Genomic DNA, 17,335 nt, shown 5'->3' with positions numbered 1-17,335 from the left:
AAATAAACGGCAAATCCAGGAACACAACTGAAGTACTGACTGGTAGTTCAGTGCCCAGACCCACCGATGGTGTGGGGGAAAGGGAGCAGCGGCTTTGGGGCCTGCCGATCTAAATAGGCACAAGGCTCCTGATCACCTCTGCCGCTACTGGAGCAACGGCAGTTACTGGCACCCTGGGCCATTTAAATCATTGCTGGTGTCCCAGACAGTGCTAAAGGCCTGACTAGGGGAGACTAGCCTGCCCCATTGTGGCCAAGGCATCACCCCTCCCAGGGGCCCAGAGCCGCCCCCTATCTTGCCCAGAAACTGGTGAACTTAGTCGTCCATTCTGCCAGTTCCCTATCTGCTACAACAGGGGTATGCAAAAAGGCCTCCGTGGGCCACATCCAGCCCACCAAGTGGGTTAATCTGGCCCGTGGAGGCCCTGCAGCTCCCCCACCCCCAAGCCAATTGGAGCCTGGAGGCAGGGGAGCATGCGAAACTTCCTCCCGCCCTGTGAGGATCATGCTGCACTTCAAAGTGCTAGGCGCTCCTTGCAGGGCGGGAGGAGAAGTCACGTGCTCCTCCACCCCAAGCCCTGATTGGCCTGGGGGAGGAGGAGTACACAAAGTTTCCTCTGCCCTTCCCCCGCCCCTGCGAGGCATGCACAGCACTTCAAAGTACCATACGCTCGCGCAGGATGGGGGAGGGCGAAGGAAGCTTCACGCAGCTCCCCTGCCCCCAGGCTCTGATTGGCACTTTGATGTTCTGCGTGCTCCTCGCAGGGCAGGCATAGGGTGGCAGAAGGCTTCGAGCGCTCCCCCTGCCCCCAGGCCAATTCGGCCCTGCAAGGAGCGTGCTGCACATCAAAGTGCCATATGCTCCTCACAGGACGGGAGGAGGTTTCGAACCTGGGGGTGGGGGAGCGCCCGAAGCCTTCTCCCACCCTACCCCCTCCTCTCAGGGCATGGCATGGGTGCCTAGTAGAAAAGAGGGGGGCAAAGGAGCTCCCCCACCCACAGACCAATTATGGTCTGTGGGTGGGGTAGCCCAGAAGCGTACTGGCCCCGCCCCTTCTGGTTTTTTGAAGTGGCCCCTGGTCAAAAACTATTGCCCAGCCCTGTGATACAAACATAATGCTGACTCTCTTGATGAAGAAGGAACAGAATTTTCTAAATCTCTCATAGCTATGTTGATCGTGATGCAGTGCTTTTGATATAGCAAAAACTTACTTTTATCACTGAAAACTGAATATGGATAGGAAAAAAAATCTGTTTAACAGGAAGGTTCCTTTTAACATAACCATGTTTGGGTGACAATCCTGGTTTAATCAGATAATGTATTTTAGCTGGTTTTTCTTTAATACTCTGAAAGTTAATTTCCCCTGTTCAAATGAAATTCACTGATCTATAGTTTTCTAGTTTGTCTCTTGATTCTTCTCAGGCCTATTGTACAGAGCCAAAACGTAGTTAAAATCTTATCAGAGCCTTTGTTATGCTCTCGGCAGGATTATTTAAAAATGATGACCTTTTTAAGTGTGTCTTTCTTGGGTGCAACATTACTATCAATATAAGTGATCATTTTGCCTATTTTTGATTTAGTCTACAATTAAACTATTTCCATACAAATTCACGGCATAATCTAAAGCCATATAATGACTTATCTGATCAAAACATAAAGTTCTATAAAAGTAAATGGACAGCACTCTGAAGACATTAATCTAAAAGTATTAAGATCTGTCGTAACTGAACTAGTAACTTTGTAGACAATTGCTCTGTTTCATACTCGTCTATGGAAGAGCTCTTTAAATGGACATTCCAGGATGTGTGCTGAAAGGACTTTTTACATCAACCCTGAGAATATCTTCAGGAAGTCACATTATTTTGATGTAATAACAGGAAGTCAAATGCAAAACCACTGTGTAACAGAAACAGTTTAAGAAAAAACGCTCAAGTGAGAGATGGCAGATTGCCATTTCAGTGAGAACTGTTGTCATTCATTTTGGAAGGTACAGAGTTTCCTTTCCAAGAATCCAAGATATTCTGAAGCACAACAGCACAACGATGAAGTAATCCCTATTTAACAGTAGAAATTCTCTGAGAAACTCTGAACTTTTAAACTTGGCTTTTTTTTTCTTGATGCTTTCACTTTATATCAAACTTAATGGACAAAATAAATTAAACAAAAACACCTTCATTGAACATCCCATTTAAAAAGAATTGCAAAATTTGATTTGAATAGTTTGACAGCCCTGGAGATAGATGTCCTAATTATCTTCAGGGGAGGTGTACAAAGGCATTTGCCTACCAATGTAACAGCCTAGAGTTGGAGAGCCAGTTCTTATGTCAGACAATAAGTAGTTCAGGATAAAGCCTTCTCAAACTGCTCTCATTGCACTAAGGCAGCTGCCAAAGTAGCTAATTATGCCAATAATGATAATTTTTTAAAATATTTTTTTATTTGGCTTTTAATTGATATTTTATGCTTCAAATATTTTAACAAGTCATTTTAATAAGACAAATTTTAAATGTTTATTTTGGGTTTTTATGTTCTTGTTATGTATTTGTCCATATAATGCCAAGTTGGAGCAGTCCAGAGCCATGAAGTGATACATGGGTAGTCAGTAAGTCTACTGGTATTAGAAGTAGTCTGGTGCAATTCTTGCAGGGTCTGATAGATCCAATCCAAGGGCGCCAGGTTGATGAGATAGGGAAGCGAGGTTTGTTGGGGTGGCAAGGCAGGTTTGGATGAAGCTGCAATCAGCAGGCAATGGCCTGTCTCTCAGACAGCTTCTTTCTGTTAGGGTAGGAGTGGGCACTAATTTTTGGCTGGAGGCCAGTTCAAAAAGTTTTGAAGTGCCCCCGGGCTGCCCAGAAGGGGCAGGACCTAAACTGGAAGGGGCGGGGCCAGTATGCTTCTGGGCTACCTCACCCACAGACCATGATTGGGTCTGTGGGTGAGGGAGCTCCTTTGCCCCCCCCTTCCCACTAGGCACCCATGCCATGCCCTGCGAGGAGGGGTAGGGTGGGAGGAGGCTTCGGGCACTCCCCCACCTCCAGGCCAATCAGGGACTGGAGGTGGGGGAGCGCTCGAAGCCTCCTCCCGTCCTGCGAGGAGCATGTGGCACTTTGATGTGCCGCATGCTCCTTGCAGGGCCAAGGCAGGGCAAAGGAAGCTTTGTTGGGAATTTCATATCTACAACACAAGCATCCTGCAACTTTCTACAATCACAGCTTACTTGTTCACCAGATTTATAATCACTACAGGCACTAAAAGCTAGAGTATCTGCATGATAACTTGGAAAAATAAGCTTGAGGGAGTAGCCGAGTTAGTCTGTACAGGATAAACTTAAAAAAAATGGTCTGGTAGCACTTTATAGACTAACAAAACATATAGATGGTATCATGAGCTTTCAGGGGCACAGCCCACTTCTTCAGATGACCAACCAGTCATCTGAAGAAGTGGGCTGTGCCCACGAAAGCTCATGATACAATCTACATGTTTTGTTAGTCTATAAAGTACTACCAGACCATTTGTTGTTTTTTAAATTTATATTGGAAAAATTAGACATTCAACAAGTCCAAATACATATGCACCTTAGAATTTGTTTTAATCTTTTCTGCTGAACATTCATAAACATTACCTGTAACCTACAGCATGAGCAGACATTCTTCATGTGACTAGCATTTTTAGATAAGGACTTGGATTGATAGACAATAAGCGTACATACTCTCTACACATCTTTACTTATTAGTTAAAATCTCAGTAGATTGGTTTTATAAAACACACAAAACATAAGATTATTTTATGTGTGTGGGTATATATTATATAGCAAAGTTCAAATGTATTATAATGCCACAACCTTGACTGTACCAGCTTTCTCATGACATAGTTTGCTTTGTTTTTCCAAAATTTAGCAGAGTCGTCCATGCCATTCTGCTATAAGTATTCCCACAAGCTATTCTTTTTTTTAATATTTGACAGTTTCGAAGACTATCAGTATATTTTTCCACTCCTCTCAGATGTCTTAAGACAGGAAGAAATATGCTGATTAGTTGTTTCAGACACTTAGTACACTGTCCCACATTTCTAAGCATCTCAAGGTTGCCTTAAACTATGGAAGAGACAAAGACAGTACAGAACTGGCTCAGAATGAGGTGCTCCCCCGCCTCAGCTCTAACTGTAGCTCATTGTCTTGAGTTGAGTATCTGGTCCTGGAATTCTGGACCTCAGCTAAACAAATCTGAATAAAAAGAATTCTTTCTCTTCTTGATCTAAGCTGGGCTCTACTGCAACCAGCTGTGCCTTATGCTGTTTTCTATTTAATTGCAAACATATAACCAAGGCACTGATTTTACTACAGTGTGTGGCTGGTGTGTGTCATGGGTGTCTAATAAGTTTTGGTATTAAATCACTGATTTTTTTTGTAGCCACAATGACTCACTTCTCTTAAACTCAGGTGATTTGGTAAATTTACAAATCTACAGCTGGTATCATGGGCTGCTGTGAACAAAATGTCTAAGGTTTGTTCAAATATTGATCATAATGCATCCATGTTGTCATCACAAGATGGGAGGGGCCAGGCAGCATCCTGGAGGGGGAGTAGCGGGGCAGGTGCTTTCCGCAGGAGTCTGTGCCCCTGCACAACAGCAGTAGCAGGGAAAGCGCAGAAAAGTGGCTCCAGCTCATGCTGCTCTTCGGCCACATTGCTCAGGGGTGAGGGGCTGTACCGCCCCCACATTCTGCAGCAGGAAGCGGAGCAGTGCGGCCAGAGAGTAGCACGAGCTGAGCCACCTTGCAGTCCTTTCCTACCGCTGCCAGGGAGTGTGGCTGGGGGAGGGGAGGGAGCGTGGGTTTGCAGGGGGACACGCTGGCAGCAGGTGGCTCAGTCCCTCCCACTCCCCGCACTCACTGGCAGCAGGGATGCGGGGAAGAACAGCAAGGAGGCAGAAGAGTGTGCTACTTTCAGGCAGAGCAGCGCCACTTCTTGTTGGAGTGGCTTCCCTTGCAGTGGCATAGCCGGAGCTACCTTGCTGCACCTGCCCCATCACCAGCCCTGCTAATCCCCTGAGCTACCTAGACTGGGATAAGAGGTGGGGCAGGAGCAGGTCTGGGGCAGAAGGGGGTTGTCCTGACCCTTATCTGGAGTGGGTGGAACATGTGACCGGTGCACCCCCTCCATCACCAGTCACCTCTGGTTGTGGCACTCATGTAGATTCAAACAGTATGTCCCAACCAAGTACACCAGATCTTTGGACATCTCAGAGTCTTAGGGTATGTCTACACTACAGCACTAATTCGAACTAACTTAATTCGAATTAGTTAATTCGAACTAAGCTAATTCGAACTAGTGCATCTAGACCTAAAAACTAGTTCAAATTAGCATTTTGCTAATTCGAACTAGCATGTCCACATTGAGTGGACCCTGAACCGAGGTTAAGGATGGCCGGAAGCAGTGTCGGCAGGGCATCAGATTAGGACTTAGAGCATGGAGCTGCTGTCTCAGGCTAGCTGAGGGCTGTGCTTAAAGGGACCCGACCCCCTTCCCGGAAAGACAGTTCTCGGGGTTCCCTGCTCGCTTGTCTAACTCGATGAGGGACAGCAAAGCAGTCCTGGCTTAGAGTGCCCTGAATGTCCACACTCGGCACATCACAGCACTCGGCCATCAGCCCGGCTGCACTTGCCGCAGGCTGCCATCTGGGGGGGGGGGGTGTCAATCGGGGGGCTGCAGGAGAGCTTCCACCACAAGAAGCCCACAGAGCCACCCCAGTCCTCCCCATCGGGGGCTCGTACCCCATTCCTCCCTCACCTCCTTCCACTTACCCCTCCCTAGCCCCCATTTCTGATGTACAAAATAAAGGACATGTGTGTTCAAAAATAGAAACTCTCTTTATTTAACAAAACTGGGGGAGGGGGAATTAACCTCTGGGGAGACTGGGAAAAGGAGGTGGGAGAGGGGAAGAGAGTGGGTGGGAGAGGGGAAGGGGAAACCTGGGAGGAGGGAGCTGGAAGGGGGAAGCCAGGGGAAGAAGAAGGAGGGGAAGTATCAAACTATGGTACGCCATATCTTCAGTACAGATATGTGTACAGATGTGGTCTCCTTACCCCAGAAAAGATGTTTTGGCCTTGGAAAAGTTTCAGAAAAGGGCAACTAAAATGATCAGGGGTTTGGAACAGGTCCCATATGAAGAGAGGCTAAAGAGACTGGGATTTTTCAGCTTAGAAAAGAGTAGACCGAGGGAGGATATGATAGAGGGCTATAAAATCATGAGTGGTGTGGAGAGGGTGCATAAAGAAAAGTTCCTCATTAGTTCCCATAATAGAAGGACTAGAGGACACCAAATGAAATGAATGGGTAGTAGGCTTCAAACTAATAAGAGAAAGTTCTTCTTCACAAAGCAAATAGTCAATCTGTGGAACTCCTTGCTGCAGGAGGCTGTGGAGGCTAGAACTAGAACAGAGTTTAAAGACAAGTTAGATAAAGTCATGGAGGTTGGGTCCATGGAGTGGTATTAGCCAGGGGGTAGAAATGGTGTCCCTGGCCTCTGTTTGTGGAAGGCTGGAGATGGATGGCACGAGACAAATGGCTTAGTCATTGTCTTTGGTCCATCCCCTCCGGCGTACCTGGTGTTGGCCGCTGTCGGCAGACAGCCTACTGGGCTAGATGGACCTTTGGTCTGACCCAGTACGGCCGTTCTTATGTTTTTATGTTCTAAGCTCAGGGCTCAGGGTCGGGGGTCTCACTGGACCACCTTGATTTTCATGCAAACCTGCTCCTAGGTGGCCAGGCTGGCAGCTATCCTGCCCTAGACGGCCACTTTCCTGTGCCTAGTGCGGAGGTTGTGGATGAGGTCCATGATGTCCGCACTAGACCAGGCGGGTGCCCGCCTCTTGTGGCCCCGGGCAGGCTCTTGGGAGCCGCCAGCCTGGTCCCGAGAAGAGGCGGAGGGCTGGATGGCAGCGGGTGGCTGGCTCGTGCCGTGCCAGGTGCAGGGTCTGCTGGCTGGGTGCTGGCAGGCTTGCACCTGGCACGGGCACCGTAGCCAGACCGTGCCCCTTTAAGGGCTCTGGGGCCGAGAGGGGGGCAGACAAGTTTCCCTGGTGGTGCCCACAGAGGCCACCAGGGCAAGCTGGGGAGGGCTAGCCTCCCACTAGTTCGAATTAAGTGGTTACACAGCCCTTAATTCGAACTACTTAATTCGAACTAGGCGTTAGTCCTTGTAGAATGAGGTTTACCTAGTTCGAATTAAGCGCTCTGCTAGTTCGAATTAAGTTTCAACTAGCGGTTTGCCTGTGTAGCACCTATTAAAGTTAATTCGAACTAACAGCTGTTAGTTCGAATTAACTTTGTAGTGTAGACATACCTTCAGGGTATTTCTACACAGCAAAGTTATTTCAAAATAAGAGCCGTTATTTCAAAATAACTTTACTAGCATCTACACAAGCCAACTGCTCTTTTGAAATTATATCGAAATAGCGGAGGGCTTATTTCGACCTTGGTAAACCTCATTCCATGAGGAATAGCGCCTATTTCGAAATTGCTATTTCAAAATAAGCGCTGTGTAGATGCAGAATAGGGGCTATTTCAAAATAGGGGGGCCTCCAGCCCTTCCCAGGGTCCCCTGCTGGCCACTCTGGCCCCAACCAGGAAAACTCCCCCCGCCCCAAGCCCTTAAAGGGGTAGAGTCTGGCCACAGTGCCTGTGCCAGCTCCAGGCCTGCCAGCCCAGAGCCAGTACTCGCTGCCCCAACCCAGTGGCCCCAACATGAGCCAGCAAGACACTGCCAGCCAGCCCTCCACATCTCCCCAGGACCAGTCTGCCATCTCTCGGTAGCCTGCCAGGGGCTGGAAAAGGCAGGTGCCTTCCTGGTCCAGTGCGGAGTTCAGGGACCTCATTGAGGTTTGGGGGGATGCATCCAACGTCCATGATCTCCACACTAAATGGAGGAACGCAGCCATCTACAGCCACATGGCTGCCAGCCTGGCCACCAAAGGCCACATCCAAACCCAGGAGCAGGTTTGGATGAAAATCAAGGAGCTGTGGCAGGCGTATGCCAGGGTAACAGGGGGCAGCTCCCAAACAGGGGCAGACCCAGACACCTGCCCCTATTTTGATGCCCTGGACCGCATCCTAGGGGGCGGGACAGTCTGTGCCCCCCAGATGGTCATCGACCCTGGGGAAGAGGACCCTGATCAGGGCACAGAGAAGAAGGAGGAGGAAGAGGAGGAGGAGGGCCAGGAGCCGCAGGAACCCGGAGGGAGCATGCTGCGCAGCCAGGACCTCTGAGCCGTCCCAGCGAGCCTGTTGTTGGTGTTGTCCGAGGCCGGGGAGGCAACAACATGTGAGTGCCATCACTGTCCCCTTATGCGGGGGCAGTAGAGGAGGGAGACTGCGCGCTGTCCGCGGATCATGCAGCAACCTGTGCATCTGCCGTGCCACCCCTGGGCACTTGGCCTCAGCTGGATGCCACACAGGGACCTTTGCCTGTTACCCACACGCGTGTATGTATGAAGGTACATGATGTGCTCCTGACCCCGGGGTGGGACACAGCAGGACGCCCTCCCTCAACAAGCTCCCTCTACACAGAGGCAGGGGACATCTTCCCCCCCCCCACAAGGGCATATGTGCACTGCCGGGCCAGCTCCCACTCCCTGGTATAGCAGGACATCCCGAACATGGCCTCTGTGCTAGCACATCGGCTCTGATGGTGCAGAGACCTGTCATCTTTGCCTTGCAGAGGGGGGCTGGGCTTCACCCACTGTCCCCCCAGGGATAACTGACCACTTCTCTTGTTTGTTCACAGCCGCGGCAGTGAAACAGGATTCTGATTTAAAGCCCTTAAATCGAATTAGCTGGTAAACCTCATTGCAGGAGGAATACCAGCTAATTCGAGTTAGGGCTTTAAATCGGAATCCCGTTTCACTGCTGCGTGTAAACGCAGGCAGTTACTTCGAGCTAGTCAATTTCTAAAATGGTGACCGGCTGGGAACATGCAAATCAAGCGCGGGATATTTAAATCCTGGGCTTGATTTGCAATTTCAGTCACCCTCATTAGCCTCCCCAGATCGATCTAGGGGGCTACTGTAGACGTACCCTAAGAAGCTCTGAGCTTGCCCTGTGCTATTCTGAAGAAGAGTACTGCTTCCTGGTGTGGCTCAGCTAGATCTAGTGGACATTCAGCAAAAATAATGAAACTCTGTATATAACTGGCAATGTGAAACCAACCTGGCCTTGCTGGTGGTCCTGCCCAGCACTGCCTCTTCTGATATCCTGTGACAAATCACCTTACAGAATCGGCTTATTAAGGAGTAAGACATAACACATCTGCCCCTTTTTAAAGAAGTGTGTAATTTACAGAGTTAGCTCAAGGCACCCAATTTGGACAATTCCTTTTTAAGAACCTCAATGTCACCACTTGATAGTGTATCAGGTGGCAAGAACAAAGTTTAAACATAGCCAAACCCAACAGTTTAGCCCCCCCGGTTCTGACCTTCCATACCAAGAATGGTTGACTCAATTTTTTCAAATGCAGACTCAACAGATGTCCTGCAAATGACTAAGTGGGGCCTTCATGTCTCCCCTTTTGTTGCTGGGACCAAGAAGGCAGCATCCATTGGCAAGAGCTCTTTGATTCCCATCTAGACTTGCTGCAATGCCATTCTTTCAGCTACTCAATGGTTAAAACATTTAAACCAGTGGTATTCAGACCTCCATGGTTCAGGAGCCAAATTAGAAATCAACATTAACCAGAAAAGCCACAGTAGTGATTTACTATTTTTATACACATATTCTCACAGAAAATCACCAAGTATTCTATAATTAGTTAATAACATAGTAAAAGCATCCTGACAGATTAATAATATAGATTGTTTAATAATTAAATCAATGTTTTAATATCGTGTGCTGCAAAAAGTAGCAAGAGACACAATAAAAAACCACTTGCATCTCCCGAAACTTAGTCTGAGTATCACTGGTTTACACTAACATGCTTCACTTGAATGTCTATATAAATGCAACTGCAATTTAAAAATTGACTATATATATGAAATAATGGCCATCTGGTATAAGTGAAGAAACAATCAATATAAGCAAGGACAATCTTATGTTGGGGCTGATCTCGCAGGTTCTTGTTTGTAAAAGTCCCATTGACCTCAGCTTGATTCTCAAGATATTTCATTTTGAAGACCAGCAGGATAGGCTTCACAGATCCTGGGCTGCCCACAGACTGTAATTTAAGCAGCACACTCATATTCCAATCAAGCAAACATACAGATCCTTTAAAAAGTAAATTACACTGTACTAGATTTTAACAGTTATAGCAACTTAGTCCCAGGAGAGCAAAAGATAAATCATACACATATAATTCTTCCACCAGGTGGTTAACAACAGCAATAAAGTTGGATTCAGTATCTCTCGGGTCCTTTTGACAAATAACTAAACCAGTTCAAGCCCCCACCAAGAAACAAGGAAAACTAAATACCCCCTTCCCTAGGTGCCTTTAACAGGCAGAACTTCTCCACTCACAAGCCCTCCAAGATGGTATACAACAAGGAATAAGAAACTTACTCAAATCACCGGTGAGCATGTGTTACAGGTCCCCACATCTCTTCATGTGCCAATTCAGGGTATGTCTAGACTGCAGGCTTTTTTTGGAAGAGATCTTCTGAAAAAACTTCTTTTGAAAGAGAGCGTCCACACATAAAAGCACATCGAAAAAGCGATCTGCTTTTTGAAAGATAGAGTCCACACTGAATGGACACTATCTCGCATTTAAGCTGTGATAACTATGGACAGACTGGCCACCAGGGCACTTGTGTTTTTTCCTCCTTCCTCTTCTTTCGAAAGAACTCCCTCTTCCCCATCCACACACTCCTTTTTCTGAAAGAGCTCTTTCGGAAAAGGCTTCTTCCTCGTAGAAAGAGGATTATCAATGCCGGAAAAACCCCTCTGTTCTTTCAATTTACTTTTGGAAGAATGCAATTGCAGTGCGGCCATAACTCAGATTTTGTCGGAAAAATGGCCATTTTCCCAACAAAACTCTGTAGTGTAGACATACCCTCAAGGAGGATAAGTTATAGCCCCCAACCACAGAGGCTTGACTATTGTGCTCAACCTGTAGTTGCTCATACATTCAACTCAGGAGAGCATTGGTTCAATCCCAAGCATGCCAATCACAAGAATAGCCATCATAATAAAATAAGTGTGCAAACAAAGTATTTCTGTAAAATACCCAGTATTTCTGTAAAATACTCCTCCAATAACTTAGGTGTAGTCTGTCTAACTTCCTTCCCATCCACCTATGAGACTGCCCCAGATGTGACAGTACCTTGGATGAAACATAGGACTGGAAAGAACCTTGAGAGAGTCCAGTCCCCTGTACTCATGGCAGGACTAAATATTATCTAGATCATCTCTGACAGGCCTAACCTGTCTAACCTGCTCTTTAATATCTTGAATGAAGGAAATTCCTCAATCTCCCTAGGCAATTTATATCAGTACTTACTCACCCTGAAAGTCAGTAAATTTTTCTTAATGTCCAATTTAAACCTCCCTTGCTGCTGTAGTCCACTATGACCTCCGAATCCCTTCCTGCAGTACTCCTTCCTAAGTAGTCATTTCCCATTTTGCAAGTGTGCAATTGATTGTATTTGTCCGTATTGAATTTCACCCTATTTACTCCAGTTTGTCCAAATCATTTTGAATTTTAATCCTATCCTCCAAAATACTTGCAACCCCTTCTAGCTTGGTATCATCTGCAAACATTTTAAGTGTACTCTCTGTGCCATTATCTAAATCAGCGATTCTCAAACTGTTTGGCTCATGGCCCATCCTACTCACCATCAACCTTCCCACAGACTTCCAGCCAACCAACCAGGATGACAAAATGGATGCAGGAGGAGGTGGAATATGAGGTCTGGGTGGTAGGGAGGATGCAGGAGAAGGGATAAGAGTGCTCCTGGGATTGGGGTGTCTGGGCAAGAGGGAGGGAGCAGGAGCCGGCTGACAGTGGGAGTCTTGGTGGGAGAGGTGTGTGTGAGGGAGATTGGGGAGGAGTCTGGGCATGAAGGGAATGGGGGACACTTATCTGGCTCCTTGTATTCTGCTGCTCTCAGGCACTGCCCGTGCATCTACCATAGGCCCAGATTCTAGTCAATGGGAGCAGTTGGGAAAGCCTCCAGCATGAATGCTTTCCTTTACTGCCATTCCCTCAGCCAAGGGAAGGGGGAGTGGTAGCATGTGGAGTTGCTTCTTTCCCCTGCAAGTTGGATCAGGCCTGCAAGGATTGGGAATCTCTCCCTTGCAACAGGAAGCTGGCGCCCCAACCTCATGGGTATGGGGGGGGGGGAGGGACTGAAGAACCAGTGTGGACTACTTTTGGCTGGGGGAGGGTGTGTGAGCCCCTAGCCCATGGCCCACCTGCAAGATGGCCCACAGAGCACACTTTCAGAACCACTGATATAAATCATTTATGAAGATATCGAACAACCAGCATGAGAAATGCAGTAAACTGTGCAGTTTCCCCTTGTTACCTGACAAAGGGAAACAGCCAGCAGTATTCCCATACAAATTGGGGGGGGGGGGGGGGGGGAAGACGGAGGTGGAAGCTTCAGCCCTCTCTACCATCCCTAAAGGGTTCCTGGGGGATGGGACATTTGGAGCTGGGGCAGTCCCAGATATGGGGGGTGGGGCAGCGGGCACACCCCTAGCCAGTCCCTTTCACGTGCTTGGTGATTCTCTTTTCTGTATGAAAATGAGTAGTCCTGTAGCACCTAAGAGATTAACAAAAATGATATCTATATAGTATTGTGAGCTTCCTCTGATGAGAGTGGAGAAAAAAGAAAAAAACCTCCCAAACTATAATAGACAAAGAAGGGGGGAAACTGTTAATTGAAGTGCCTGTGCTAATGAGGTTAACTGAGTGGGCTGTTAGTGTCCCATACTTAGCTTTTGATGTCATTTGGGTGTTCTATATAATGGCCCATCCAGTTCATGTCTTATTTTAGTCCCAGATCATGTCAAATTTGCTTATGAATGCCAGTTCTGCAATTTCTCTTTGCAGTTGGTTCCTGAAATTCCTTTGTAGATGAATCATAAACTAACTCTGGGACACTTACAGCCCACTCAATTAGCCTCATTAGCACAGGCACTACAATTGACAGGCCTCCCCTCCCCCTTCTTTTTCTGTTATAATTTGAGAGGTTTTTCCTTTTTTCTCCACTCTCATCTGAGGAAGTGGGTTTTGCCCATGAAAGCTCACAATATTACATATATAATTTTTGTTAGTCTTTTAGTTCTACAGGATTACTGGTTGTTTTTTTAAAGTTAGAAACTAATATGACTGCCCCTCTTAGGTTATCCCTAGACTGCAGGCTTCTTTCGGAAGAAGCTTTTCTGGAAGAGATCTTCCAGAAAAACTTCTTTTGAAAGAGAGCATCCACACAGCAAAAGCACATCAAAAAAGCGATCTGCTTTTTTCAAAGATAGCATCCAATCAATGTGGATGCTATTTCGCATTTAAGTTGTGATTATTATGGATGGAGTGACCCATCTGCTTTTTCCTGGAGGCCTCTTCTTTGAAAAAAAACCCTCTTCCCAGTTCACACACGCTTTTTTCCTTAAGAGCTCTTTTGGAAAAAGGCTTCTTCCTTGTAGAAACAGGTTTACCGCTACTGGAAAAACCCATGTGTTCTTTTGACATTCTGTCAAAAGAACATAATTGCAGTGTGGATGTAAGTGTAGTTTTTCCGGAAAAATTGATGTTTTTCTGGAAAAACTCTGTAGTGTAGACATACCCATAGTCTTTTCTGTATGGTTTTATGAGGAGTCCCATTCCAGGCTCATTCCCATTTTCCTGGCACAACCAAACACTTTCCTTGCTTTAAGTTAGAATCATAGAATCATAGAACTGGAAGAGACCTCAGAAGGTCATCAAGGCCAGCCCCCTGCTCTAGGCAGGACCAATTCCAACTAAATCAACCCGGCCAGGGCTTTGTCAAGCCGAGACTTAAACACCTCTAGGGATGGAGACTCCACTACTTCCCTAGGTAACCCATTCCAGTGCTTCACCACCCTCCTAGTGAAATAGTTTTTCCTAATATCCAACCTGGACCTCTCCCACCACAACTTGAGACCACTGCTCCTTGTTCTGCCATCTGTCACTACTGAGAACAGCTTCTCTCCATCCTCTTTGGAACCTCCCTTCAGGAAGTTGAAGGCTGCTATCAAATCCCCCCTCAATCTTCGCTTCTGCAGACTAAACAGACCCAACTCCCTCAGCCTCTCCTCATAAGACATATGCTCCAGCCCCCTAATCATTTTGGTTGCCCTCCGCTGGACCCTCTCCAATGCGTCCACATCCTTTTTGTAGTGGGGGGCCCAGAACTGGACACAATACTCCAGATGCGGCCTCACCAAAGCCGAATAAAGGGGAATGATGACATCTCTGGATCTGCTGGCAATGCTCCTCTTAATGCAATCTAATATGCCATTAGCCTTCTTGGCTACAAGGGCACACTGTTGACTCATATCTAGCTTCTCATCCACTGTAACCCCCAGGTCTTTTTCTGCAGAACTACTACTTAACCGGTTGGTCCCCAGCTTGTAACTATGCTTGGGATTCTTCCGTCCCAAGTGCAGGACTCTACACTTGTCCTTGTTGAACCTCATCATATTTCTTGTGGCCCAATCCTCCAATTTGTCTAAGTCATTCTGTACCCTATCTCTGCCCTTAAGCGTATCTACCTCTCCCCCCAGCTTAGTGTAATCCGCAAACTAGCTGAGGGTGCAATCCATCCCCTCATACAGATCATTAATAAAGATATTGAACAAAACCGGTCCTAGAACCGAACCTTGGGGCACTCCACTAGAAACCGACCGCCATCCTGACATCGAGCCATTGATCACTACCCGCTGGGCCTGGCCTTCTAGCCATCTTTCTATCCATCTTACCGTCCATTTATCCAATCCACAATCCCTTAACTTGCTGGCAAGGATATTGTGGGAGACCGTATCAAAAGCCTTGCTAAAGTCAAGGTATATAACATCCACTGACTTCCCCATGTCCACCGAGCCAGTTACCTCATCATAGAAGCTAATCAGATTGGTCAGGCACGACTTGCCCTTTGTGAATCCATGCTGACTATTCCTAATCACTTTCCTCTCATCCAAGTGCCTCAATATGGATTCCTTAAGGATCCCTTCCATGATTTTTCCAGGAACCGAGGTAAGACTGACCGGCCTATAGTTCCCTGGATCATCCTTCTTCCCTTTTTTGAAGATGGGCACTACATTTGCCTTTTTCCAGTCATCCGGGATTTCTCCCGATCTCCACGACTTTTCAAAGATAATAGCCAAAGGCTCCACAATGACATTTGCCAACTCCCTCAGTACCCTCGGATGCACTAAGTCCGGACCTATGGATTTGTGTACGTTTAGCCATAGTGTGGCTCCGAGAGGCATGTCTGAAGCTAAGAGAACAGGCAGTTTATTCAAACAGTACACAGTCTTGATAATCATGAGTGGGTGGGTGCATCTGTGGTGGCAATGACAGATTTCATCTTATTTTCCTCACAGCTCCTGACCTGGCCAAAAGATATACAACAAAAGTATTCATGTAAGTCCATTCAGCATTTGGGTATGTATCTTTTTGTCGGGCCAAGTTTAGGTCTGTAACCCAAACTTCAGAGTTTTCTCTTTATCAGTGAGAGTGTTTTATATAGCCCTGCATGGATGCAAAAAGTGTAAAAGTTGAACATCTCTCAACTGTGACTCCCTGGTCCAACAACATCTGTGGTCCAGCAGAATCACAAATGTTGCTGGACCAGAGAGACCCAATGGAGGGAGCCCTGCAGGGGTTAGGAACCCAGCCTGGCTGGCTTCGAGGCTAGTGGGTGGGAGCCCTGCCATGGGAGTCTGGCTGAGCCTGTAGCAGGGTGGGGTCAGGAACACTGGCAGCTGGACAGTGGTTTACTGCGCCAGAGCTGGGAGCCCCAGTGGCGGGACCATGGGCTGCTGTGGCTGGGCAGTAGAGCTAAGAGCAGATAGGAAGCAGGCTGGGAGGAGAGGCCAGGCCAGGAGCAGAGCCAACCTGCGAGGCTGGTGGCAGGGGAGCAGAAATGACGTCCTCTGGTCCAGCAAAATCCCTGTTTCAGGACAACTCATGTCCCAAGGATGCCGGATCAGGGTGGTCTGATCTGTATCTGCATCCACAAAAATGAGCTACAGATATCCTCATTGACATCCACTAATGTGGATACCTGCGGATATCTGCAAATTTGAAGGGGTCTATTTTTTAAATCTACCTCTAAAGGAATTTAAAAGAGAAAAACTTTAAAAGTGAGAAAGTTTACCTTATTTTATTATGATGATTAAACACTTCATATTATCCAATTCTCATTTTTTTTAACAGTGCAATGCTTTGGAATTAGATCACAGAGTTATCCAACAATAAATGATCTTGCAATTAAAACAATGTGTGATACTATATAAAAAAGGAAAGGTGCTTATATGGAAAATAAAAATCATCCATTCAGTCCCAAGTAGCCTCTCTGTAAAGGTGTAGGAGACATTTTGGCTCATTAGCGAAATCCTGTTGAAAAATCAACAAATAAAATACTAAGTACCTGGAAAGTAGTCAATCTCTTTTCATTTATTGAGCCAAAGAGAAAAAGTACATAACTGAAGTTCCCACCAAAGGTAAATTGTGGATCAATTTAGATTTTAAATATTGTCAGTATTTTATACACACACACACACACACACGCGCGCGAATATACTTTAGTTGACGTCATCAGAGCTGCATTTATAGTAAGAGTTCTATTTGAAACAACTGAAGTTTCATTGATTTTTAAATATCTCATTTTTTTAAACCAGAGAGTACATTTAGAAAAAGTGCAATTGTGATATTTCGTTTTGTCCATAGTTCATTGCAGATTCAAACTCTTTGAAGCTGACGTGGCCATCAGAATCCTGATCGACTTCCCTATAAAAGAAAAGAATATTATAGATACTTAAACCCCAAAAGGTATTTTAATTAAATTATAGTTTGTATTATAATTCGCCAATATTCTTCTGGACTATTCCTTGTACGATGTCACTAGCATTATAAAAATAAAACAAAATGCCTTACCTTTTTGAAAGTTCTTTTAAAAAAGAGACTAAGGGCAGGTATACACTAGAAATTTACATTGGCACAGAGGACCAATGCAGCTGCGCTGCTGACGTGCATTTGGTGAAAACTGTTAAGCCAAAAGGAAAGAGGTCTCCTGTTGGGTTACATCCTTGAGAAGCAGTAGCTATGTTGGTGGGAAAAGCTCTTCCGCTGACACAGCTTTGTCCACAATGGCACTTGGTGAT

At 46.4% G+C, this 17,335-nt stretch overlaps 1 protein-coding gene across 3 annotated transcripts in view; it reads right to left on the bottom strand.

The window, feature by feature from the left end:
• Positions 1-17,335, bottom strand: part of EFCAB11 (EF-hand calcium binding domain 11) — a 210,464-nt gene that overhangs the window by 70,827 nt on the left and 122,302 nt on the right. The window contains exon 6 of one of the 3 annotated variants that reach the window (XM_014573261.3): positions 16,610-16,961. The exons of the other annotated variants lie outside the window; for them this stretch is intronic. Within the exon in view, the coding sequence (XP_014428747.2) occupies positions 16,862-16,961 (100 nt within the window). The 3' untranslated portion in view covers positions 16,610-16,861. Of the gene's footprint in view, positions 1-16,609; positions 16,962-17,335 lie in introns of those variants that run through there. 3 annotated transcript variants of the gene reach the window in all.

This window comes from Pelodiscus sinensis, chromosome 4, assembly GCF_049634645.1.
Source record: "Pelodiscus sinensis isolate JC-2024 chromosome 4, ASM4963464v1, whole genome shotgun sequence".
Lineage (NCBI taxonomy): Eukaryota > Metazoa > Chordata > Testudines > Trionychidae > Pelodiscus > Pelodiscus sinensis.
This window is presented reverse-complemented; position numbering and strand designations above follow the sequence as displayed.